Below are 27735 nucleotides of genomic sequence, written 5' to 3' on the forward strand. Positions count from 1 at the left end.
GATAATGCAGAGGAGCTGGGAAAATTGCCTGAATCGATGATGACAGAAGACCCAGCAAACGAGCCAATTTTCTCAGAGTTATCCACTCCGCATTCCTGACTCTCCTCACTTCCTTCCTGATTTTGTTTACCTTCTCCATCGGCAACCTCAATACACATTCCAACGTCAGTATCTGAAAACCTAAAAACTTCATTTCCTGTTGCGGAATAACACAAGACTTCTCCTTGTTCACTACAAAACCCAGATCCTCTGACTTTCACCGCAAATTCTGTCTGATCCCTTGCCAGATTCCTTTCCTCTGCCATAATCAGAATATCGTCGAGATACACAATCAGACGAATCCCTCTTGATCTCAACTAAGCTACCACAGGCCTCATCACCTTGGTAAAGCGCCATGGAGCTGATGTTAGCCCGAACGGAAGACTCTTGAATCTCCATCTTCTCCCTTTCCACCTGAATTGCAAAAGGTCTCTTTGCTCCTGACACATTGGAACCGTTAGATAAGCATCCTTCAAATCTAACCTCGTCATCCAATCTCCTTTTCTCAGCAAATCTCTCAACATGTGTATCCCTTCCATCTTGAAATGATTGTAACCAACCCAATCGTTTAGCTCCCTCAAATGTATTACCGGTCTCATTCCTTTCTCTTTTTTCTCTACCAGAAACAAATTGCTTATGAATCCGCCTTGAACTTCCCTTGCAGGCTCTATGGCACCTTTCTCTTCCAATGCCAACACCTCCTCTGTTACCAGCAATTCCATCTCTCTTGAGAATCTTAATATTTTTGGTACTCTCACCTGTACCGGAGTACTGATAAAATCTATCCTGTAACCAGCAATAGTTTCCAACACCCAAGGATCTTGAGTTATCTCCTCCCAACGTGAAACAAATTGGGCTAGTCTGCCGCCCAATTTTGTTCGAGTAACAGAATGGCCTGCTAGAGGTCTTACCTGAAACTCCTCCTGGTCTCCTCACAGCACGTGAGCCTCTTGCTCTTCCCCTTTGTCTTTGCGGAAAAAAACGTCCTTGATCTGACCTCGAGAACATACATCCTCCTCCAAAACTCGCTCCATAGGGTCTTGAGCCTCTTCCAAAATTGCTTCTGGTGAAGCCTTGTCCTCGGCCGGGAAACCGACCCCGTGTTCGCCCGGCCGTTCCAAAAACCTTTTTAATGTCCTTCTGAAACTTCTGTAAGCTATTGAAGGTGCCTACATATTTGGCCATGTCCTTCACAAAATCATCGCCGAAAAGTAAGCCTTCGCTTTCCTCACCCAACTCCTTGCCAGCCAATTCTGCAAGTTTTGGATCTATTTTAAAAAGTATACTTTTTCTCCTTTCCAAGCACAATGCTGCATTCGCATTTCCAAGCAAACAGATTGCCCTTTGCAGCCACTGGCGCATCTCAATTACATCCAAACCAGAGTTACTACTATGTGCTTCCTCACACATATCAAATACTTTTGTCAACGGGCCCAAGACATCTAAAAGTCTGTCTTAGCAACCTTTTAAACCCTTGTCGAGTCCTCTCCTTGGGTCCCTACCACCTTTATTTATAAAGGCCAGCATCTTCTGGTCTAATTCAGGTGTATATGCCACCTTACTATTTAGACTAGGCCTTGGGCACTCTGAACGTAGCCTTGTTCTAACCTCTTTTGGTATCTCCCTTCTGATCCAATATCTAATATACTTGGCCACATGATCAGCCGGAGTCCACTGAGGTGATAATGGATGCTGAATCAACAACGGATCAAACATATCCTCTCCTTGAGGATCCACAAACTCTCCTATTTCCATTTTAATTTCCTTTCCATCATATTTCCTTTTCTTAACAGGGACCTCTTCAATATCGGAATCCTCCAGGCTAGAACTACAAGTTAGTTCCACATCACTTGACGATGAACTCGAATCACAGGACACCGCACTGTGCTTCCTCTTTTGCGCCTTCATAGTGCTCTTTTTGGCCTTTATAGCCTTATCCTTTCGAACCTTACGTTCATCACCAAATATTTTCTTACTTTTTTCTACATTTTTCCTTTTTTCCTTCCTTTTTCCACTAACACCAGATTTTCCTGCCACCACCTTGACGTCCTCTGTCGTTCAATAATTCTCTTCCTCACCACTTCTTTGTCTATTATCTCTTTTCCTTATACTTTTCTCAAAAGTATCCTCTATTTTTTTATCAATTGATGCTGACAACCCATCAAACATTTTCTCCATACAGGACTTCATCTCTTCCTCCATATTTCCTTCTGCACCTTCCTTTTTTTTTTAATGTTTCCAAATAATTTCACCAATCAAAAAATTTCCCTCTTCTGATACTCCTCCTACCAGATTAAAATCCTACTTCCTCAGAAAAACTCCCAAACTACACCTCACAAACAACTCCTGACCTCCCTGACCAAAAACTCGACCTTCGCGTGTGGAATAACGATCACATCTGACAGAAACTGTCACCTGTTAACTATTCCGATTTCCCTAAATATGGCCGAAGGATTTCCCTTGACATCCTCTGCTGATTCCCCAAGCTCCCAAATGGCCGCCGTACGTTGCGTTAGTACGGCGGCACCAAATAACCAAATCCTCATTCCTTTAAACAAACGCCCTCTCGCGCAACCTGCAATGCGCTCGATCGCCGTAACTCTGCACGCGCTGATGCGCGCACAGCCACACTCTCCTCGATTCCTCTTGTGCGCCGCCCTTCTGCCCTCGCGCACGTAACAAACTCCTCATCTATCAAAACGGTAACCTCTCTCATTAAGCCTACCTTCCATGTCTCCGCGTACAAACAGCCTCATAAATGTAATCTTATATTTTCCTGATACTCTCCCTTCATGCCTCATATGCGCATAATTACCCAACTAATTCTTTCTTCAAAATGCTCCGTTTTTATTTTTTATTTTTTTATGAATTAACCCTCTAGGCTCACTTCACAACTTAAAACTTTATACTAAAATCTGTAATCACCACATTACAATTCAATAACCCAAAACTTCCATTCTCTTAATAATACAATTCACGCAAATGTACTTATCTTGTTGTTCGAGCAGCAACAAAAGAGGAAGATGGCTGCCTGTTCAGGGGATTTATGCATGTTCAGTGTTTTAGAGTTTTATTCGTATTCTAATTCCATGTGATGTTGCTGCTGTTTGAGTAGTAATAAAGGAATGATGCATAATATTGGCCTCCGGGCCTTGTTATAAAATCCTTACTCTGATGCTAAAAAGCGTGTCCTGGATGTTGGGGCTGAGAGGTCAGCATAGAGAGAGGCTGAGCAGGGCTGGCGTTAAGGGCTGCTTACCCCATGGTCAGACGTTTACAGATAGCGCTGGTGTTACTTTAAAGCGACTTTAGGCAGCTGTCTTAGGGCGCACCACAACGGACAGCTAAGACTTAAAAAAATGTCTCTCTTGTAAATGAAGGATTGCGCTAAAATGGCGAAATATAATTATGCTTTAGGGTTTTAAGAACTGCTTGTGTTGAGGCTAGTTTACCTTACCGGAGTAGCAGCGCCGCTTACATAGGTGGGGTAGCCAGGTAGGGCGGCCCGAGTCTCAAATCGAGTGCTGGGTTGCCGGATGGTTAATGCGTACGACTTTCGGGTCCGTATGTTAATCGGAAGGTTGCGGGTTCAAGTCCCTTCGGGGGCAGGCACTTTTGTAAATATAAATACTAATTAAAAAAATAATAATAATTTAAAAAAAAATACGAAAGTAGAAGGAATGTCTCCCAGAGCTAGGTTTTAAGGGGCAACATGCGAGGAGAGAATTGTGTGGCAACAGAAGCAGAAAACGAGAGATGGTGTCGGGAGGGGCAACCCAAAGATGTCAGTAACGATGTCGGGGCGTACAGACCTTTCCGCGCAGCAACCAGGTTTGAACGCCATAGGCGCTGCATGAGCCCTGTGGCATATCTCACAGGGTGAACACAGGAAATAGAGGGGTGCGAAGGAGGGGGCTACCAGAGCGTAGTCATAAATATTTAGCAGTAATTTAACGTCTGGCTAAACAAAGTGCCGTGGGTCACAAGGCCCTGGCAACAGCACGCAGCAAGCTTCAGAGAGCCCGCCCGCTCCATGCAGGCGTGTGCTTATGTGAAGTCATCTGACATGTAGTATGCGTGGTGCAATGGCTTAATGATTCAAGAACTTACTGCTCCGGCGCAGAAAGCTCAGAGGGTTTAGGGGGCCGGCGTGGGAGGTGGAAGATGTATGGGAATTTTGGGCCGTATGTATCAAAGGATTTTACCCATTCTGTGTCTATGGGAAAATGTGTTCATACATATGGCCCTTAGTCAGGATGCTGAGGTTTTGTTTAAAGCTTTCTTTTGTGGTGGGTAGGGTGAATGGCAGGTTGCTGTGGTTATGGTCTGGTTTTTTTTATTCTGGAGATAGCCATGGTCTGGAGATTGCATTCCATTCACCACGGACAGTTCCTGACCTTTTCTTTAAAGCTCGGTCTTCAAAGCATTTCCCTGCCACGTCGAGGAGTTGTTCAATTTTCCCGCCAGCGCGCGCGGCGCAAGTATCTGTGGAGAGGTTGGTGCAGTGCTTAGTCTTACATTCGGCATTTACGTTAATAATTCAAAATGCTTTTGTTATTCTTAGCCTTTCCCCCAAGTAGGAATTTCGATTGCGGGCATGCTGGGGTGAAGGGCAATCATTAACTCTTTACACGGCGGTTGCCCAAGAAGCGCGTTCTGCCCCCTTCTAAGGTCCGGGGCTTGGCATGCCTGTTTCCTTAGCGATCTTGCAATGTGGCAGGATAATGCCCCGTTTTATATTTTGGCACGCTCACTCTGTTAATATCAACTGCTCTATTCTTGACTTTCGGTAGGATGGAAATTAAGCTTTGCTGTGGAGAAAATCAACACGTAAACATTTATGATGTGAGTGTCGAGCACAGAGACAGAGGCCTCCATTAGCAAAAAGGAAACATTGTTCCTGGAGATACATTTCAACATTCATTCTTAATCTTTTACAGCTTGTGGCCTCCTGGAACTCAATACAGACTGTTGTAAAATGGTCAATTAAAGCTAGATTGTATGGAAGTTTCGACCTTTTTTGGTACAATGTCGTTTTACAGGAGATTCTTCTTGATTAATATAACATGCATTTGCAATGCAATAGGTCTCGCAGTTGCGCAAGTTTAAGCTATTGGCATTGTAAATGGCTATGGCTTTTATTTTGGTTTTGGATTTTAAAACAAAAAGAAAAGACATTGTCATTTACAATGGACCATTGGCATTGTAAATGACAATGCTTTTTATTTATGTTTTTCAAACAAAAACAAAAACCATTAATAAAAGGCATTATCATTTACAATGCCAATAGCTCAAAGTAACGTAAATGCAATGCAATATGTCTCGAATTTACGACAATTTATGCTATTGGCATTGTGAATGACAATGCCATTTATTTATGTTTTAAAAATGAAAACACAAATAAAAGGCATTGTCATTTACAATGTCAATAGCTCAAATTCATGTCAATGCGAGACCTATTGCATTGCAAATGCTTGTTTTGAGTATGTCTTCATTGTGTAGTCAACACTAAGATGGTGCTCCATTCTACAGTTTTTATAACTGCTATAAAAGAAAGTAACATTTCTTAAGTATCTAAAATTGATGTTGTATGAACTGACTAAATGTTTGGTTTAGTTTCTGAAATATTTCTGAAGGTAACAGGTGAGGCATATTGTTTGTTTAAACATTATTTTCTGATTCAAGCATATGAATCTATGAAAGATCCAGTGCTCAAAAAGAAACAAGCTACTTGGAACTGCAGTTCTGCAGAATTGTTTTCATTCTTAAATTCACATGCAACCATCCCTATTCAGAGTTTATTTTGCTTTGTACACTGGTGCTATATAATCCTTAAGTATAGAAGTCTCTCGGGCTTCATAGGTAAATGCACACTCACCTCATTTACTGATGTTTGGGTCTTTTCTAACAAGTAGATTGGGCTACTGAAGTGGGATGGAGTTTCTATTGTTTTTCTATGAAAGATATCAACACTGGCAAATTGTATTCACAGTTACAAAATTGCTTTTTTATGGTAAGGTGCCCATATGATGGTTCGGTCCACTTTGGGCAAATGGACCTTGAAGTGTGGCTACTTGTAGTCCTAGCAGAAATACCCTACTCACTTGGTTATATGTATCCCAGTTTACCTATCTCCCAGCTGCTCAGCTAGTGTGAGTGTTGAGAGGGGAATGTTGGGGTGACCGTGATGCTTGGAATATTTGGGTGCCTGTGTGGATGAGTGGTGACAGTTGGAAGATGGGTTGAGCAGCAAGCAGGCTGAGCCTGCTGGGGCTTTAGTATAAGGATTACCAGGCTGAAGAGCTGATGTACATTATTACCATCCTGCAACTTGCTATTAATAAAGAAATACTTAAAATACAACTCTGCTACATCTGGTAAGATACAACACATTCATTCAGTTAAAGACATGGTATATGGTTTCCAGATATACCTTCACTCAGACTTCTAGGAGTGTTGTCTCTAGACCAGCTGCAGGTTAAGATTAAATTGTTTGTATAAAGGGTGTGCCATAAAAAGAATCTGAAGATGGTACTGAAGTATGTATCGTGTGGTTTTGATAGCAACTATAACTCTACTCCTCACAGATTGAAAGGCCCCCGTGTTCACTGAAATAGGAGTGTTTGTATATCTCTCTGAAAACAGGTTTGCCCCTTATCAATGACCAGACTTCTTTAGAAAAATACTAACAACTAGTCTGATTCAATCACTAGAAAAAAGGAGTATGCAACATAAATGCATACATGACTGATATCAAGGTCCAAAACCTGTTTTTAGACTTCCAGGCTGATTTTGTGTACTTCATCTTAAATTGAACACAACCGCATATTTGCTTTTCATTCTTTCAGTCTGTTCACCTTAAGCTTTACATGATTGCTTTACTTAGCTATACTGATGTCAGGGTTCATCTACAATGTTCTGCAAACGGAATGTTTCATATTGTAGTGACCTGCTTTATTGATGCCCTGTTCTCTACTAATGATGTATTGCTCCCCTCAACCAGATTCAAATGTGTTTAAATAAAAAATACTAAAATAATTATTTTCTTTTAAAATAGAAAGTACGTGAGAAACTTCGTGAGAACAGCATCAGCCGATACAATGGAGAACCTGAAAAGACAGAGGATGATATGTCTCCAAAAAACACTCGGGTAAAAAAATAATCTAAACATACTTGTTAAAATCCATGTCATTTCCCTTTTGCTGTGTTTTTTAAATATTTTTTTTATTGTACATCCAGCCGACCGGGATAGTAATACATTAATGACATTGATAGAGATCAGGGTATCTAAAATATGCCCACTACTACGGATAGAGTAATCATACAGTTACACGCACATACATTCATCATACGCTAGGGCCCATTTCACTAACATACGCTCAAATACTCTACCAGCAATAAACCTGTGGAAAGAAAACACCTAAACACCCTGCATCAATATCAGGTCGATCAGATCTGGTTTAGTGACTGTCCTAATCAATAACATAATCTACACAACATATACAATAATGATCAAAAATATAAACCCAATAATTGACAAGAAAGAAAATTCAACACCATGTTTAAAATTATATTGCTTTATCTAAAATTAGTCAAAGTTAAATCAATCAGAATAAATCATTTCTCATAGTTACCTATTCTAACTAAGTGTCAGAACGGGTCAGGACAAGTCTCTCGGTAAATGTCTCTCAAGACGAAGTCCTCAGCATCGATCCTCAGCAACGCAACCTCACGCAGCAAAGGTAAAATGGCAAGTGACAAAAGGGTGGCAAAAGAGTGGGCAAAAGAGTGGGCAAAAGAGTGGGGAGATCCCTCCCTAAGCTAACAGTTTTTATAGTGAAAAATACAATGGAAAGACTCATCAGGTTTGCAAGAATACGCTGAATCACTGAGCAGAGCGAGAAGGAAAGGATGCAACATTGCAACATTTGTGAACCTCCGCTCAGGAAAAATACACATAGCGAAGACTACGGAACAGGAACCAAGAAAATAAAACATGTATCACATTTAATCCGGTTTCTCCTCGGCCATCGAGCCACAGTTCAGAGTTTTCCTCTACGGCTCCTTTGTCTTTCGAGATTGCCAAGGACACTTTCACTTTTCTTGGAGAACACCCAAAACTGCTGCTGTCCTCATGGAAAGTTTCATAGAAGGACCATGGTCAGTCACCCTCAAGACCATTTCCAGCAGGGGTCTCTCTCGTCACGTCTTTCACATATTCACTCGAGGCCAGGCTCTCAAAATTAGCCATCATGGATTAGGCCTCCATAGGCCACAATAGACCATCTCAATTAAAAGAAATAAAAACAACGTTACTACAGCATAATGATTAAACAGTGTTAACCCCACTAATACCCTTATGTGTATGCATTTATCTAGCTTTTGCGACATAAAAAAGCATTAATTCAGACAGCGTTTTGTGCTTAAAATAAACAGCACACAGCAACGTTTAAACATGAAAACTTGCACGTTATTTTTTAGGAAACAAAAACAGCACACACATGCTAACCCTTGTGTAGCTTTCTCTTATGTTAAGACAAACGAATTGATTAATTAAAAACATACTTGCACAAGACAAATAATTAATTTGTTATTTATTAATATTTAATAAAACGCATAGACATACTAGAGCTTCAAAAGCCCCTGAATTTTCTTAACGAAAACTCTGCTCCAGCAAATTTAGTCCCATTTTAGGAGAAATCAGAAATGTCTTTTCCCCTTACACAACATTAAACACCAGTCACTCTTTCATCATCTCTCTTTGTCTCTAAATAAACACTCTCCCTCAATTCTTCTAGTTCAATTTCTTGAGGTTCTCTTTTCAACTTCTTATTTTTCTTTTCCTTATTCAATTTCTTTTTCCCTCCCCTGTTTTTACAACACACACACACCAATCTTATTATTAATAAAGCCACAATTATACAAGACAAGGGAAACAATATTCTACCTATAATAGTACTACCTATCTTTGCAATAAAATCCTTAACAGCTATCATTTTATTAGCTATTTTAGTCCACAAACTCCCAGCTTCAAGTGGTACTAATTCCTCATGCAAATCAGTAATATTTTTGATATAGACCTTTAGGTCTTTACTTTCGTCAGGAATGTAAGTGCAACAATGTTGAACCTTCAATATTCCACAAACTCCACCCTCCTTGGCCAATAGAATATCAAGGGCAAGTCGATTTTGCATAGACATGGCACGTACGGCACTTAATTCCGTATTCACCAAAAGAAACCCTCCTGCGGTATTTGTCGATAAGCGATCAACCACTGTGGACAGTTTCCGAATTCCATAAGCATTTAAAGAAATTCCCACTGCTGGAATCAAAACCCCAAAAATATCACCCACAATTTCAGACCAAGTTTCTCTCTTAAAACGTGTTAATAAGTTAATATCTTCTAAATCTCTTATTTTATCTGTATGAAAAATCTTAGGAAAAACCAGGCCCACATAACACGTGCCATACCAATGGTCAGACAACTTGTAATAAGCCTTGTTCCCACAAACATAGTACACTCCTGGAAAAATCGTATCTTCTCCACCTCTGAAACCCCAACCTGTCGCAATGAAGTATGTATCATGGCACTCACTAGTTCCCACAAAATATGTATCATATTGGGATTTCCTTCTGGTAATACAAAGTTTACCCTTCTGCGGCGCATCCAGAGCTAAAGTTGGACTAGCCCCATTCTTCAACTCTTTTCCCATCTCAATGTCCCAAATTGTCTCACTCACTTCATATTTTCCCCCTTTCTCATGCATGTTCACTCTCCTTTCTTCTACCATATCCAGGAAAGCTCTCTCCTCTTCTTTCAAACTGCAAGTTAAATTATTCTTAAAAATGTAATCTAATGTTAATCCTTTTTCTTCAATAAAAATCTCACCAAAAGTGTTAGCTTCTTTAGCTGGATTCAGCTCTTTGTTCATTGGCAAGTGCCCAAAAATACTATCTCTGTTAGACATCTTATAATCTATTTTCCCTAACAAATAAAAAACACTACTTAAAATACTACAGGAAATACCATATGTAGCTGGTAAATGGTGATAAGTAACACCCTCTGAGACAGATGCAGGTAATTGCATACAGACGTAGCAATCCCTTACTTCCATTGTCTTCACATACTCATATAACAGTTTAGAAAAAACATTACTAGAAAAATTATTAATTGACCTATCTTTGTGTATATAACTACTACTTCTAATTGGAACTACTTTTTGTGAATTTTTCTCTACATTTGTTACATTTTCTATATTCATTCCAAACTCTACTCTAAAAGTAACTAATAAAATTAAAACACCCCATAGAAGCATTAATAATCCAGTACAACAGCAGCACATTCTACACCACCTTTTAAAGAAGGCACATCTATTACCATTATTCTCTATGTTAGCCATTTTAGTTTAGCCTCTACTACTCCACTACTGTTTGAACTTCTTCAATTCTTCAGCAATTCTTCAGCTTTCAGTTTATCCAAATGATCTCTTCGTTCACTTGATCCAAGTGAATCCTTCTTTCACTCAATTTGGATACTTGTCATTCTTCACTTCAATTTCTTCAACATCAAATTGTATCAGATCTCCAACATCAAGATCCTCAGTACTCGACTCTTCCCCAATGTCAGTCAAGAGTACTTTCAGAATTTCACCAGTATCTTCCTCAACCACTTCTCTCAAGACCACTTCCGGATTATCTCGAGTCACTGTTTCTTCTTCTCCTCCTTCAGACAGTGTCACATAAGACCATTCCGGTGATCTGTACTTTTGGTTGGGTCTTCTTACTCTTTTTATTTCCACTGGTTCGTTTGACTCCTTTGATTCTTCTCCTTCAGCTTTTGAACTTTGACTCGAAACTTCATTCACTTGTTCAGCTTTCGATGAATTTGCTCTTATTACTCTGTATCTCAGCCTCTTAACTCTGTTGTTAGGCCAACGATCTCCTCTTAACACCTTTTTCGGCTTTGTTTCTTTATTACTTCTTTCTCCAATCCAAGTTCTTTTTCTCAGAACTCGACCCTCTGTTTGTTCATCTTCATCATCTGTTTCAAGTGCCTCTTGTTTCCGTTTTCCAGCAGTTTTTTTCTTCTCCACAGATTTTTTCACCACTGTTTGAGACTTCCCTACTCCTGTCCCTCCTCGGGTCTCCGACACGCAATCTTCTTGCTGTCTACTTGTCCCTTCACCTAGCTCCTCATGAATGTTCCCTACACCTCCTCGGGGGTCTTCCGCAATCTGTCCCTCTCTATCTTCTTCTGACCCTACTTCTTCAAGTATAATCTCAAGTGGTTCTTCAATCTCCTCCTCTTCTGATTCAGGAGTAGTCTCTGTGTGATTTCTTTTTTCTTTTCTTTTTCCTTCACTGCTGTTTGAAACTTCAGGCTCTCTTACAGAATCTGATCTCCTTTCTGATACTCGCAGTGGTTCATTCGAAGCTCTTTCTACTTCTTTCCCCACTGATTCTGTATCTTCATCATCACTGGAATCTGACTCTTCAAAATACTCTTTACCAGTCCCTTCTTTTGGATTTGGAACTCTCAGAGTATGACTTGCATGTACCCAGTGCTTCACTCCAGCACACTTTACTGCAGTCGTTGTAGTCAGAATAACTTGTCTCGGCCTTCCCCACCTTGGAATCAAGCAATTTCTTCTCCTGTGAACTTTTATCCTCACCCAATCTCCTGGACTCAGATCATGGGCTTGCTTCTTCTCAAGTGTGGTAGCTTCTTCTCCAACCTGGTGAAACACAGAATGAACTGCGTCAGCCAGGCCTTTACAATAATCCAAAATCATGTCATCAGTTATTGTCACCAACTTATTGACAGGCACGAATGCATGGCGCATAGCACGTCCCATGATTATCTCGTGCGGGCTCAAACCAGTAGTTCTATCTGGAGTAGATCTCATTGTCATCAGAACTAGAGGCAAAACATCTGGCCATTTCATGCCAGTGGCTAAGCACATCTTTCCAATCCTATTCTTGATTGTGCCATTAATCTGCTCAACCACACCAGAAGCCTCTGGTCGGTATGCACAATGTAGCTTCTGCTGAATTTTCAATGCTTCACAAATCAAACCCATGAGCTCATTCTGAAAGTGTCTACCTCTATCAGACTCAACTGTAACTGGAAACCCGTACCTAGGAATCAACTCCCTCAACAGTAACTTTGCCACTGTCAATCCATCATTTCTTCTAGTCGGGTAAGCTTCCACCCACCTTGAAAACAAACAGACTACCACTAGAACATACCTCAGTCTGTTCACTTGGGGCATTTCAATGAAATCAATCTGCATTCTTGTAAAAGGACCTCCTTCTCTGCCTATTGTTCCCAGACTCACCACTGTCTTTTTCCCAGTGTTAAATTGCTGACAAACCAAACACCTCTGACAGATGCTCTCTGCAATTGTCCTGAACTTTGCATTGTACCAGGTCTGCTTAAACGACCTAACCATCGCGTCTCTCCCCAAATGTCCCTGGCCATGATACATCCTTGCCATTGACGACAAGATAGAGTTAGGCATCACTGGTCTGCCATCTCTGTAGACCCAAACATGGTCTGTTTCTCTTGGAGCACATCCTGCCTTAATCCAATCTTGTTTCTCTTCATCTCCTGCCTCATCTTGTAACTGTTTCACTTCATCCCAGGTCTCTAGGACATTAGTAAACATCACAGAAAGAAAAGACATTTCCCTCTCTCTTTCCCTGTTAATGGACTGATTGGTCTTGGCACAGTACTGCGCAACATCATTGGCGTACCGGTTACCAATCGTTATAAAATCCTCCCCTGGACCATGGGCAGCACATTTTACAACTGCTAACTCTTTAGGCAGCTGTATCGCCTCAAGCAATTTACCAATCATTTCAGCATTCTTTATTGGAGTTCCACTCGATGTCAAGAAACCTCTTTGTAGCCAAAGTTGGCCAAAATCATGCACCACTCCAAATCCATACTGACTATCAGTCAACACAGTCGTCCTCAAATCTTTCCCAATCTCACAAGCTTTTGTCAATGCTATTAATTCAGCAACTTGTGCAGATTTCACTCCTTTCAATGGTGATGCTTCCATGACCTCTGAAACTTTGCACACCGCATATGCTGCACATAGCACACCATCATCATTCCTCAAGCATGATCCATCCACAAACAGCACATGATCATTCTCAGGTAAGGGAATATCCCTTATGTCTGGTCTCGGTTTTGTACAGTACTCAAGCACATCCAAACAATCATGATCATCTTCCATCTTTATACCCACATTTTCAATATCCGGCAAGAGTGTCGCTGGATTCACATTCACACATCTCTCAAGAGTCACATTTGATGCACCCAGTATCACTTTTTCGTACTTAGTCAACCGACTATGTGACATGTACTGAGTTCTGCTTCTTGTCAAAAGAATTGCCACATTGTGAGGTGCGAATACCCTTACAGGATATCCCATTATGATTCCCTCACTCTGTTCCAAGCTCCTGCATGTTGCAGCCACAGATTTCAGACAACCTGGTAAACCCACAGCTACAGGGTCAAGTGTTGATGAGAAGTACGCAATAGGCCTTCTCAATTGTCCATGTTTCTGGATTAACCCTGAAAGTGCACATCCATTTCTCTCACTGCAGTACAGCTCAAATTCTTTCTCATAGTCAGGCATACCCAAAGCTGGAGCCTCACACATTTTATTTTTGAGCTCTTCAAATGCTGCCAATTGTTCTGCGTCCAGATCCAATGGATCTGTCATTTCACTTTTTGTCAGCTTAATCAGTGGCTTTGCTATCAGGGAAACATTAATTATCCACTGACGACAGTATCCCACCATACCCAGGAACATTCTCACTTCTCTCTGGGTCTTTGGAGCTTTCATTTCTCTGATTATTCTAATCCTGTCAGTAGTCACTTTTCTCAGACCTTTTTCAATATTATGTCCAAGATAATGAACCTCTTTCTTGCAAAATTGCAATTTGGCTGGAGATACCTTTAACCCTCCATCTGCCAGATGATTCAGTAAAGCTATGGTATCCACTTCACAAGCTTCACGTGTCTTTGATGCCACCAGTAGGTCATCAATATACTGCACTAACACTGAGTTTTCAGGCATAATCAAACTCTCCAACGATTTCTTCAATAACTGATTAAATATCGAAGGACTTTCTGTATACCCCTGTGGGATTCGACACCATGCTAAGATACGCTGGCCAAACCTAAATGCAAAAATCGGCTGGCTATCATGATGCAATGGAATTGAAAAGAACGCATGACATAAATCAATCACTGTATACCACTCAGCATAATGTGGAATTTGATACAGAATCACTGATGGATTTGGCACAATAGGACAACATGCCACCACAATTTGATTAACTTTTCTCAGATCCTGTACGATCCTAAATTTGCCATTGGGCTTTTTCAGTCCCATTATCGGTGAATTACACGGACTACTCAGTAGTTCTCTCAGAACTCCCTGCTGAATCATTTTTTCAATTATAGGAGTTATCCCTTCAATTATTTCTGGTGTCATTTTGTACTGAGGAATGTTAGGATATGTAATTCCCTCTTTCACTGCAATTTTCACTGGATCTACATTATTCATCAATCCCACATCCTCTCCTGTAAAATCCCAAACTGCTCTTTTCACTGTGTCTCTTAGCTCTTGAGGCAAATCCTCCGGATTAAACACAGCAAATGCACCAATTAACTCACTTTCTCTATTTTCTAGAGTCATTCGGTAGAAAACATCATCATCTGGTGTCTCAAAAGCTATTCCATCTGGTGTACAAAAAATTGTGCAATTCATCTTACACAATAAGTCCCTACCTAACAGGTTCACTGGACTCGTGTCACAGACAATAAATCTGTGCATGTCTGAAAATTTCCCTATCTGTACTCTTACTGGTTCAGTAAGACGTGTTCTGATTTGTGTATTGGCTACACCAACTACTTGGATTGCTTCATCCGAGAGAGGAAGATTTCTAACATCTGTTGACCTGACAGTTGATCTTGTCGCACCTGTGTCTACCAAAAAAGTAACACTCTCCTCATTTATTTTCCCATCCACAAATGGTCCTGCCTGGTCTATTTCTAGAGTTGCACCAAGTATGCACTCTTCCTCCTCTCTTCGGCACCGTCAATAATCACCCTCAGACTCACTCCCTTCACTCTTTAACAAGTACTGCTGTACTTTGTTAGAACGTCTTGGTTTGTTTACCTGCTCATCATTGTAGAATCCTGAGTCCTGATTATATTTTTGTACCCCTCTATTCTGCGGCAAGGGCGGTTTTGGCTCTTGACTCTGCTGTCTCACAACTTTCTGTTGTTGCTGTTGATTATTCCCTTCGTTCTGGTTCTGCACCTGTTGATTTAAATGTTTATTCTCATTACTCACTAATGGTGGATTAGGACATTCAGATCTCCAATGTCCCAGCTGGCCACAGTTGTGACAAGGGAACTTTTTCTTTGCTTCCTCAAGACTTCCTTTCCCTTTTCCTGCATATCTGGGTCTATTTCCTGCATTATTTCCTGGATTATTCGCCTGTTCCACTAACTGTGCTTCCTGTCTTTCTGCAACTTTCACTTGTGCCCACATTGCTTTCTCTTTCAGCTTTCTTTGTTTTGCTTCAATTTCATCACTGAAGTATTTTGCATGTCTCAGAATCTCATCTACTTTTTTACTCTGCCAATCCACTGTGTGTTCACGAATTCTCTCACCAATTTCAGGTCTTAGGCCATATACAAATCTGTATACAAAGTGACTCAAGTCTTTGTCACCCAGATGTTCATCTCCACTGAATTGTTTAAAAGCCAGTATCAGCCTCTCGTAAAAAGCATGAACTGATTCTTTTGCTTCCTGTTGTGTTCGATCTATCTTAACCCAGTCTGTCTCTTTTGGAGGAACTTTACTCTTCAGGTATACCATCACCTGATCATACTTCCTCATTACTTCTGGATCTGGTGCCCCTGTTCTTGAATCTCTTGGATATTCCTCAGTAGGCCAACTCACAACTATTTTACACTCAGTCCACAAGTCTGCTGGAACAATTATATCAAACAGACTATTCAGGTCAACCCACAGCACTTTTGACAATTTCACAAACCTATCTACCTGCCTATACCACTCGACGGGCTTTTCTCTCAATCGAGGGAAATCATTCGTAAATGATAAAATATCCTGTCTGGTCCATGGAACATGTACATATCCTCCTCCAGGTATTTCTCTCATAGGATAATTATCCACTGGTTTCTCTTTTTCTCTCACTGGAAATGCTGAATAAGTTGTTCTATCTACAGATTCCTCTCTTTTCTTATACCACCTATCCTTCCACTTTTCAACATCACCCCATCTTCGCAATAATGCCACCATTTCTTTAATCTGTCCTGTTCTACCAGAAACATTCAAATTTTCAATGTCTTTCTCAGTAAAATCCATCCTGTAAGTTCTCTGTAAAGCTTTCACTTTATCAATGTCAACTCCTTGTTCATTTTGGGGGCGTGGCCGAGCCGAGCTGCAAGATGGCCGCCGTGTAACGGGGCTCTGCCGGCCGGACAACTAATCCGTCAGACAATCCGACCTTTGCCTTGCTCTTTGACCATCAAAATACACGGCGGGAAGTGCCCTGGTGCAGGGGATCCTAGCGGTGCCACTGCGGTTGAAATCGGCCTCGTAGATCCGGAGCTACTCGGCCGGGCTGGCCGAGCGGCTTTTGGGCGCCGAGTTGGGCGGAGTCTTCTCCTACGCGAGGCCCTGGTCGAAGGCCGAGATCGTGCAGATGCGAGGCGGCTATCGTGGACCCAACTGAGACGTGGTGAGCCCAGCGACTGGCGCCCGAGCGGCTGCGGTGATTGCCGGCCGTGCTGAGACCTGGCCCCTGTTGGAGAACTGGTGACTGGAGGGGGCCGAGCTGGCGGACTGAATGACTGGGCCTACCCGGCGTGGCTGCGCCCTGATCCGGTGACTGGGCCGATGGGCCTGCTGGAGTGAGGAGTTGGGAGAAGTAAGCCGTGGTGCCCGCTGGGTGGGCCCGATCCCCGCCCGCAGGAGGTGATATCCGGCTACTGGTACCTGCCGACGACCTGCTCTAACCATCGTGTGCCTGCGGGCCGGGGAGACACTGCGCTGGAGAGGCCTACTGGGCGAGTGGCCGGTTAGGCCGCCATTGTTACCCGACTAACGCAGACCCGCGCCCTGAATGGGACGAATGCTGGCCTGGTCTTCCCTACTTGGCGGAGTTCCTCGTGCGGAGGGGGTTCCTGGTGGCCTGCTTGTTGCTTGATACCCCTCACCGCCATTGTTGATAGGTTGCGACACTCGGGGGGGAACCATGGGGAAATCGGACGCCAAGCAGAGGAAGCTCCCCTTCGAGAAACAGCCTTCCCGCGGCACCGTTGCGGTGCCGGAGTCGCAGACGGTGGTCCCTGAAACACAGTTGGACCCAACACCGGACGATGATGTCAAAAGTATGTTCCGTGACCTTAAAGGCTGCCTTAAGGAAATTGACGGAAAACTCGACTCCATGGCCCAGCGGCTGGATGGCATGTCGCACAGGGTCGACAAACACGAGGAGCGTATCACGGCGATGGAAGCGAGAATCGCGGACTGCGAGGAGGGCCACGGAGACACCCAGGAGAAGTTGCTGCGAATGGACAAGGTCCTGGAGGTGATACGTGGGCGCAACGAAGATTTGGAAGCTCGCTCCCGCCGAAATAATGTACGTATTATTGGGGTTGCCGAATCCACTAACATTGGCAATATGGAACTATTTGTTGAAGGACTGTTCCGTGAACTTTTTGGAGAGGGACTGTCGGCCATGTTCTTGGTTGAACGCGCACATCGCACGCTGGGGCCGCGACCGGTGCCGGGGGCTCCGCCGCGGCCAATCCTGGCCCGGGTTCTTAACTACCGGGACAGAGATACCATCCTGCGGTTGGCACGTGAAAAGGGGGCACTAACTTTCCAAAACATGGCTATCTCCTTGTTTCCGGATTTTACGCAGGCTGTGCAGGCCGCCCGGCGCGAATTCATACCGGCCAAGAAAATCTTCCAGAAGGTGGGGACTAAGTATGCCATGCTGTACCCGGCCAGGCTGCGGATCCATCATAAAGGGAAGCCCATGGTATTCACTACGGCGGCAGACGCGATCAAGTTTGCGAGACAGACGGAACGTTCGCAACGTGAGAAGAGAGATGACCATGAGAATCCGCCGATGGGACAGCTAAGTGACATTGAATAACATGATACAAAGACACGCGCGCCCTCTGCCCAACACTGAGTGTTCCTGAGACCTGCAAGGGGTGATGGGTCCGCCCCTGAGACTGAGCTGTTCATGCACGATTAACGCTACTGGCACCGTGCGGAAACCTGTGATGAGAAGCATGCAGGGACTTCCAGGCTGTACCTTGAGATACTGCTTCAAATGCTAGGCGGAGATGTCCGGCCAACCGGTCGTTGATAGACTGGGGAGTGAGCCGGTGACCCCACGCCCCTGTGGGATGATTCCCGAGACACTATTGAAAGACAATTACAGTTGGGGGGGGGTGGTGGGGGGGGATGCTCTCTCAACCTGATTGGGGGGTTGGAGTGGGTGGGGGGGGTTTGGGGTTATTGTTGGTTGGTTCTACATCACTACACTTTCGGGCTACACCACTACATGACGATGCGGTCCAGACACGGGCAGACTTATTGTGGTTGCGGACTCATAGGACGGGAGGGCGGGGTACCTGCGGGTGGGCCCTTCTTCTGGGTCCCTCGGTGCACACACGCCTCCATGAGAAATGCACGCACAGGCCGCCCTGACCGCATTGCGCTGCCTTACCTGGAATATCCGTGGTCTTAACGACCACCGCAAAATACGCTTGACCCATGCACATTTGACGCGACACCACATCGATATATGTTTCCTACAGGAAACCCACTTGACTCGTGCCGCCGGGGACAAGCTCAGACATGCACGATGGGGAGAGGTACACACATCGGGTTGCTCCAACTACTCCCGTGGAGTGGCCATTCTTATCCGTAAAGGCCTTCCCTGGCAGACGTTCAAGGTGCAAGCTGATTCGGATGGGCGATACATCATATTACTCGGACAGCTCTTTCATATGCCGATCACTTTGATTAATGTGTATGGCCCCAACTCTGATGACCCTGTTTTTTTCCGGAATGTCTGGCACCTGGCGCAATCCCTGGGTGGGGGTGCTTGCTTGTGGGGTGGAGATTTCAATGCTGTACTTTCACTGGAGCTGGATAGGGAGGGGGTGGCACGCACACATCATCCGCTAGCGGCTGGCCTCATCCGTGGCCTTATGACAGATGACACTCTTTTAGACACATGGCGCGTGCTGCACCCCGCGGTTCGAGAAGGCACCTGCTTCACCCCGCACAGAGGTGCCTGGTCCCGCTTGGACTACTGGCTATTAACCCCGCAGGTGCATGCATGGGTCTCCGCAGTCACTCACGGGGCACGCACCCTCTCTGATCATTCTCCTGTCGAACTAACTCTGAATGTCCCCAAACCATACATCACACCCTTCATGTGGCGGCTACCACCACATGCCCTGACAGATCAGGTGTTTCGGGAAGAGATTCATCAGCAAATACTTGACTATTTTGAGCTGAATGAGGGATCTGTCGCTTCCCTAGGCACGCTGTGGGATGCCTTTAAAGTGGTGATAAGAGGCCACTGCATAGCGGGGCAGGCCAGGGTCCTAAAGACTATCAGGTGTTCGCTAGGCAAATTAGAGGATCGCCTGCATTCCCTAGAGGTGCAATACTGCTCGGACCCCTCGACGGCCACTTTGGCCGAAACTCGCACAACGCTCACTGAATATCAGGAGGAGGCTGACAGGGAACTTAAGTTCCTGACTAAGCATGCTGTGGCCCGTAGATATGGTGAGGGGGATCGCCCGGGTAGAACGCTCGCCCTGCTCCTGCGCGCTCAAAGACCATCTCCCTTCATTTCCTCAGTGATGACACAGGGAGGGGACACCGTACGCACTCCCCCTGAAATCCTGGATACATTTCGGACCTTCTACAAAGACCTCTACAGGTCGCGGGTGGCCCGCACGCCGGTGGAACTTGCTGAATATTTGGATACTGTACAGCTTATCTGGTTCAATGCGCATCAGCAAGGCTATTTCGATCGGCCTTTTGAGGCTGATGATGTGCGGGAGGCCATAGGCTCATTGGCGGCCGGAAAGGCGCCGGGCCCGGATGGACTGCCGGCGCAGTTCTACAAGGAGTACGCAGATCTCCTGGTCCCCCGGCTGTTGGCGATGTATGCGGAGGCGTTCGAGTCGGGTGTGCTCCCTGGGTCGCTTAGAGAGGCTGTCATCATCACCCTCCTGAAACCGGACAAGGATAGCCAACAATGCGACTCCTATCGGCCACTGTCATTAATTAACACTGACGCAAAGATTTTTGCGAAAATGCTGGCCACTCGGCTACAGCCGGTGCTGCCCATCATGATCCGTCCGGACCAGTCTGGCTTTGTGCCGGGCAGATCGACCTCTCACAACCTCCGTACCCTCTTTGGGGTACTACACTATTTGGCCCCTCATGTTAAGGCTGCGGCGGTGCTATTGGACGCCACCAAAGCGTTCGACTCCCTGGAATGGGGGTTCCTGTTTCCGCTGCTGCAGCGCATGGGTGTGAGTGCAGCCTTCATTAGCTACATTAGACTGCTTTATACTGGCATCACTGCTAGGGTGAGAGTTAACGGGCTCGTCTCGGCACCCTTTGCAATTCAGAGGGGTACCAGGCAGGGATGTCCCCTATCGCCTCTGCTTTTTGCTATCGCCACGGAGCCTCTGGCTGCTCGCATCAGGCAGCATCACGCGGCTAGGGGCATTGGGTTCTCGTCGAGGGCATTGACGATATCACTATATGCTGATGATATCACGTTATATGTCACTGATCCCCAGACGAACCTCACCCCTCTGACGGGAGAACTGATGCATTATGGTCAATTATCGGGGGTGAATATAAATTGGGAGAAGTCGGTAATTATGCCCCTGACGTCCGGGACTCCCCGCTTTACTCCGGATTGCCCGCTGAAATGGGCCACTGGCCCGGTGCGATACTTGGGGATTTGGATTAGCACGGATAAACAGCAAATATGGACGGAGAATTATGGACGGGTGATGAATTGGGTGGAGGAGAGGGTCGACCGCTGGAAGCACTTGCCCCTTTTAGCTGGCTGGCAGAATTGCGGTGGCCAAAATGGTGATCCTGCCCAAACTCCTCTACCTGTTTGGGAATATTCCTCTACCCCTGACTGCACATTTTTTGCGGCGGCTACGCTCGCAGATGGTGGAGCTTGCCTGGGGGGGTAAGCAACCGAGGGTGGCATGGGAGACCCTGACTCTCCCACAGCGACAGGGAGGCTTGGCAGCGCCGGACTTCTCCTTATATGCTTACTGTGCACAGGCTCAATTCCTGCATTACTGGGCGCATCCCACACCGTTTCAACCACATGTGGCGATAGAGACGGACAGAGTAGCACCGCTGCCGCTGACTGTGGCACTTTACGGGCCACACACCCGGAGAAGCGCGGACATAGACCCGGTACACGCACTCAGGTGGGCATGGGATGGGCTGCGGCGGAGGGCCGGACTTGACCTTCTTTATTCACCTTCTGTGCCCCTGCGCGGGAATCCGATGTGGCCGCCGCTGCGCAGCATGCAGACCGGGGAGCGCGATGAAGAGCTGGGTCTCCGCACTGGGGGCGATTTGTTTCCGGGAGACACCTTCCTAACTCCGGAGCAGATGTGTAATGCAGAGGCCCCGACGATGCTGGACACGCTTCTTTACTATCAGCTCCGTCACTCGTGCCGGAGGTTGTCTCCTACGTTCCCGGCGCCGCCGCCGGCCCTGCTTGCCTTGGAAAATGTACTAGCTGTGGAGTCCGGGCGCAAACTTATATCCCGCTTGTATGTGCAAATGCAGACTTGTCACCCCGTGGTTCTTCCTGCGGCGCGGGGCATGTGGGGGGCGGAGTTGGGTACGGATATTTCGGAACAACATTGGGACTTGTGCTGTAAGAATCTTGAGATTTTGTCCCCAAACTACAGGCTGCGCCTGATCCACTTCAAATATATACACATGACCTACCGTACCCCTAGTCGACTGCACCGAATGGGTTTAAGAGACACGGCTGAATGTTGGCGCTGCTACACTCATGGCGCCACCTTTTTGCATATGGCATGGAACTGCCCTACATTGTCGGCATTCTGGGAAAGGGTAGTAGAGATTATATGCGAACTCACTGGCCTACAGATCCCGTGCACCCCGCAGGTTACGCTGCTTGGTATTTTGCACATGATTAAGCCCAAACACCGCAAGCTGCCAGCGATGCTATTGTTACTAGCTAGAAGACAAGTTGCGATGCACTGGGGAGTTGCTACGTCACCTAGCATTCGAGCGTGGGTCACGAGCGCAGTCTATTGTCAGACACAACTTGCCCTGTACTGGGAGCTTATGCCGCTGCGTTCCCGACCTAAGGACATTTGGGGGCCTTTCACACAATGGTTGGAGCAAGCTACACTGCAGGCGCTGTGACCCGATACTATTCCCTAAGGCGGACGCAAGATGGGGATGACCGTATTTCTCAGGGGGACTATTTTGGGTGCTGCACTGGTTTGCGATGCCGCATGCGGGCGGGATGGGACGATCGGCTCCTGTATGCCACGCACTTGATAGTGTAGCACTGAGTTCGTGTGATGGTACCCAAATTGTGATGAGCTGCTCGATGTGGAGGCGTATCGTCATTGCTTGTCATATGTACACGATAGTGAGTGATGTTGTTTTAAGTTTGTTTTTGAAAACTGCAAATAAAAAGAATTTAAAAAAAAAATAAAAAAAATAAAAAAAAACTCCTTGTTCATTTGCTATTGCTCTTAGCCTGTCATGTGTATTCCTTGCTCTCCAGGTAACACTTTTACACATAAACAATAGCTCACCATCATGATGACTCTTCAGTATTTCTACTGGAACTGTTCCTGTCACAAGCTCTTCTAGTTCTATACGTAACCTAGTCACATCAATAACTTGTGAATCCTTATCCTTTTTCTGAAGAACCTTCATCCAATCATTCAAATCATCAACTGTTATTTCAGCAGTTTTTCTCACTGGAATCACTCTCTTCTGCGGTTCTAAAATTGGCATCCCTGAACAACCAGGTTCACTAGTATCCAATAGTTCACTACATGTGTCATGTCTTGTTTGTCTCAGGTCACTTCTTTCTGCTCTTTTATCTGAATCTCCTGAAGGACCAACTGAATTTGTCAGATTATTCCCAACATATGGAATCACCAGTCCATTCTCACCTGCTCTCTGTTTGTCAAACACAGGCATAACTGGACCTATTGTTACAGGCACCGTAACAGCTTCCAGATTCTTCGTTAACTCCCTAATTTTCTCAGTCAGTTCTGTTGTCGTTTTTGCTAATTTTCTGGCATTTTCCTCACTACTTCGATTCTCTCTCTCCCTGAAAGAACTACTACTTCTTGATTCAGGTGTCACTTTTTCTTTCTCAATAATACAGACTGTATCTCTTATCGGAGAAACAACTGGTGTACTCTCATCTGGTTCTGGTCTATATGGAGGTGGTCTCTTGTAAATCATGTCATTTAAGACCTCATCATCATACTCATTAACTCCAACTGCTCCCTCTTCAATTGTTCTCATAGGGTATAATCCCTCTGACATATTAACATCTCGCCATCTTTTCATCCGATCATGATGTGTTTCACGATCATGTCTCCTCCCAAACATATTCCTGTAATACCCTCCAGACCTTTGCTTTTCTCGCTCATGAACTTCCTCTTCCCATTCCACTAAAGCCTCGAACTGCGTAGGTCTCGGCTTCGGGTCCAGACGTACCATCTTTTCCCGTAAATTTCTCAACACGGCCAAATTAAATGAACCATGTTCTGGAAATGCTAGAACACCATCTTCTTTAGTATACCTAACCCAATTCTGCAACCATATACAGGTATGTAATCCATATTTCGCAACCATGAAGGATGCAGGTGTTTTCGCTGGAGGTAGCAACTCACCCTCTCTCGTTTTAACCTCTTTATCCTTGGTAAACCACTTTTTAACTTTCCCAAAAAATGTTTTTTTCTTTTTCTCCTCTTGATAATACATTTTAGCGCTTACTAAAAACTCTCTCTCTCTCCGTATTATAAATATACAATACGAGCTTTTCAACCAATAGCAGCGCGACTCACACTAATGCACCAATCCTGGAGCGTCTACGTCACTAAACAGCTCTTCCAATCCCTGCGCGACTCACACCAACGCACCAATCCTAGCGCGAACCCTATTCTGATCCACTATCCAATCAGAGCGCGGACTTTCTGACGTCAACAGTCGCTGCAGTTTGTCTCTGTCTTCTGTCACTCGTCTACCCCTCCTTTACAAAATCTCTCAGTAGACTTCGTGTCAAGATTTCTACAAAATCTATTAGTTACAACATTAAAACATCTCCATTGTCTGCTTCGCTAACCACAGAATAGTAAAAGAGAGTCTATTTTTCATAAGAAACCTTTCATTGACACAGTAGCACTTCTTCTACTCTGCCCTACTAACATACATTCATTAACTGTTTCCTCTAGGACTTGTCCAAAAAGTCTTACAATCAACTAAATGTATATACGTTGTAGTTACTTTATTCGATATATTAAAAAAATATCATAAAAGTTTGGTACAATAAATATAAAAACAGTTTAAAACCCACTACAACTATATACTTCGAACCTTATACAATTAAAAGCAATAAAAAATGGCAATAAATATGCGTGTACAGTGTAAACAAAGACCCCCATTTGTCAGTACCTTTGGCAATGATATTCTTTGTGGGCAGCAGGGATAAGTTTATATCTTAAAATTGTTACACCTTTAGGAGCTTGCGTCTAATCCTCCAGGCCCAGCCCAGATATTTAGCAGTCCCACAGATGACGCTAGGGACTGATGTATCATAGATCAAGATGCGCAATGCCACCCTGGCAGACCTGGTCCCCATATTTTTACAAACCGGTATCAACCATCTCGCTCTTGGTTGCCGGTATGCTTTACATGCAAACAGAAAGTGACCAATAGATTCCAAGGGCGAGGCACAACCGGGACAGCCCTTCGGACTTGCGGGTGCCGTGCTCCATCTAGATTGAAACTCGAAGAGTGGGAGAGTACCATATCTCATCTTGAGATAAAGGGACCTATCTTCAGGAGATTCAATAATGTCGAGAAAGAGTTCCATGCTAGGTGCAGGTTTCACATCCAGGAAATTCAAAGTTAGCTCACCTCCCTGATTTCTTAGGGTATTAGTCATAACCCATTCCCAGTAAGCCTTCTTTATCATAGATTTGGGTGGGGGGAGCTGGGTTTCCCAGGCCTCTTCCAGACCTATCTTCTGTCTTCACGCACATTCATGCAAGAAAAATATAGTACATGCACACAGAATCCTGTTTTCGGGAAGCAGCGCACAATCTGTCCCACTACAGAATTATAACATACATTAACTAAGCAACTTCTCCCAATTCCTCAAACAAGCTCAGAGAATACCTATTACTCCTCCCGCGATAAGCTTTAACGGAAAACCTTACGGATCCCTGGGACTTAAGACCAGAGTTTCACAGATAACCTTCACTACGATACACACTCCTTATATACCAGAAATATATTCTAATAGTAACATACGACGATGTCACTGATTCCGAACCCAGACAATGTGAACGCGCAACTTCAATTGTCACACGTTATTCCTTACAATCCCGTCTTTCCCGAGAGCAGCATATACTTCCCTCTGCCCTACTACGGAACTGCTACAACAGCTTTTAAGTTCCAGAAGCACTACATATAACTCAACATGACGACTTCAACATCTAATATTAGTACATATACCAATATTGACAAAATAAAATCAATAATCAATAAGCCAATGTACAAGCAATCTTATCAGATCAAGACAACCATCTAAAACCATCCTCTGCTACCAGGAAATTGATAGAGATCAGGGTATCTAAAATATGCCCACTACTACGGATAGAGTAATCATACAGTTACACGCACATACATTCATCATACGCTAGGGCCCATTTCACTAACATACGCTCAAATACTCTACCAGCAATAAACCTGTGGAAAGAAAACACCTAAACACCCTGCATCAATATCAGGTCGATCAGATCTGGTTTAGTGACTGTCCTAATCAATAACATAATCTACACAACATATACAATAATGATCAAAAATATAAACCCAATAATTGACAAGAAAGAAAATTCAACACCATGTTTAAAATTATATTGCTTTATCTAAAATTAGTCAAAGTTAAATCAATCAGAATAAATCATTTCTCATAGTTACCTATTCTAACTAAGTGTCAGAACGGGTCAGGACAAGTCTCTCGGTAAATGTCTCTCAAGACGAAGTCCTCAGCATCGATCCTCAGCAACGCAACCTCACGCAGCAAAGGTAAAATGGCAAGTGACAAAAGGGTGGCAAAAGAGTGGGCAAAAGAGTGGGCAAAAGAGTGGGCAAAAGAGTGGGGAGATCCCTCCCTAAGCTAACAGTTTTTATAGTGAAAAATACAATGGAAAGACTCATCAGGTTTGCAAGAATACGCTGAATCACTGAGCAGAGCGAGAAGGAAAGGATGCAACATTGCAACATTTGTGAACCTCCGCTCAGGAAAAATACACATAGCGAAGACTACGGAACAGGAACCAAGAAAATAAAACATGTATCACATTTAATCCGGTTTCTCCTCGGCCATCGAGCCACAGTTCAGAGTTTTCCTCTACGGCTCCTTTGTCTTTCGAGATTGCCACGGACACTTTCACTTTTCTTGGAGAACACCCAAAACTGCTGCTGTCCTCATGGAAAGTTTCATAGAAGGACCATGGTCAGTCACCCTCAAGACCATTTCCAGCAGGGGTCTCTCTCGTCACGTCTTTCACATATTCACTCGAGGCCAGGCTCTCAAAATTAGCCATCATGGATTAGGCCTCCATAGGCCACAATAGACCATCTCAATTAAAAGAAATAAAAACAACGTTACTACAGCATAATGATTAAACAGTGTTAACCCCACAAATACCCTTATGTGTATGCATTTATCTAGCTTTTGCGACATAAAAAAGCATTAATTCAGACAGCGTTTTGTGCTTAAAATAAACAGCACACAGCAACGTTTAAACATGAAAACTTGCACGTTATTTTTTAGGAAACAAAAACAGCACACACATGCTAACCCTTGTGTAGCTTTCTCTTATGTTAAGACAAACGAATTGATTAATTAAAAACATACTTGCACAAGACAAATAATTAATTTGTTATTTATTAATATTTAATAAAACGCATAGACATACTAGAGCTTCAAAAGCCCCTGAATTTTCTTAACGAAAACTCTGCTCCAGCAACATCATACATAGGTACATACTTTTGAACTGCGAATATTGCACATAAAAGAAATAGTACATCCACATCTATTATGTATATGTTCACATTGACAATCTGCCATGAATTCACCTCGTACCTTAGACAGACATAACAATTGGTCTTTCATCTATAAACCTCAACAATTTAAACTCGTCCCTCCCCTCCCTCCACCCCCCAATGATCCCCCCGAGTCACACGCGAGAAACATCCCTCCTATTCAATATCTAAGTCACTAGGTTCCATAGCTTGGGCTTCTACTATATGTTATGGC

General features: G+C 44.2%; 1 protein-coding gene across 5 annotated transcripts in view; it reads left to right on the plus strand.

The window, feature by feature from the left end:
- Positions 1–27735, plus strand: part of LBR (lamin B receptor) — an 806934-nt gene that overhangs the window by 275303 nt on the left and 503896 nt on the right. For all 5 annotated transcript variants that reach the window (XM_085610386.1, XM_085610387.1, XM_085610389.1 and 2 more), the window contains exon 4: positions 7097–7189. In XM_085610386.1, coding sequence (XP_085466512.1) covers positions 7097–7189 — 93 coding nt within the window. The remainder of the gene's footprint in view (positions 1–7096; positions 7190–27735) is intronic.

This window comes from Triturus cristatus, chromosome 6, assembly GCF_964204655.1.
Source record: "Triturus cristatus chromosome 6, aTriCri1.1, whole genome shotgun sequence".
Taxonomy (NCBI): domain Eukaryota; kingdom Metazoa; phylum Chordata; class Amphibia; order Caudata; family Salamandridae; genus Triturus; species Triturus cristatus.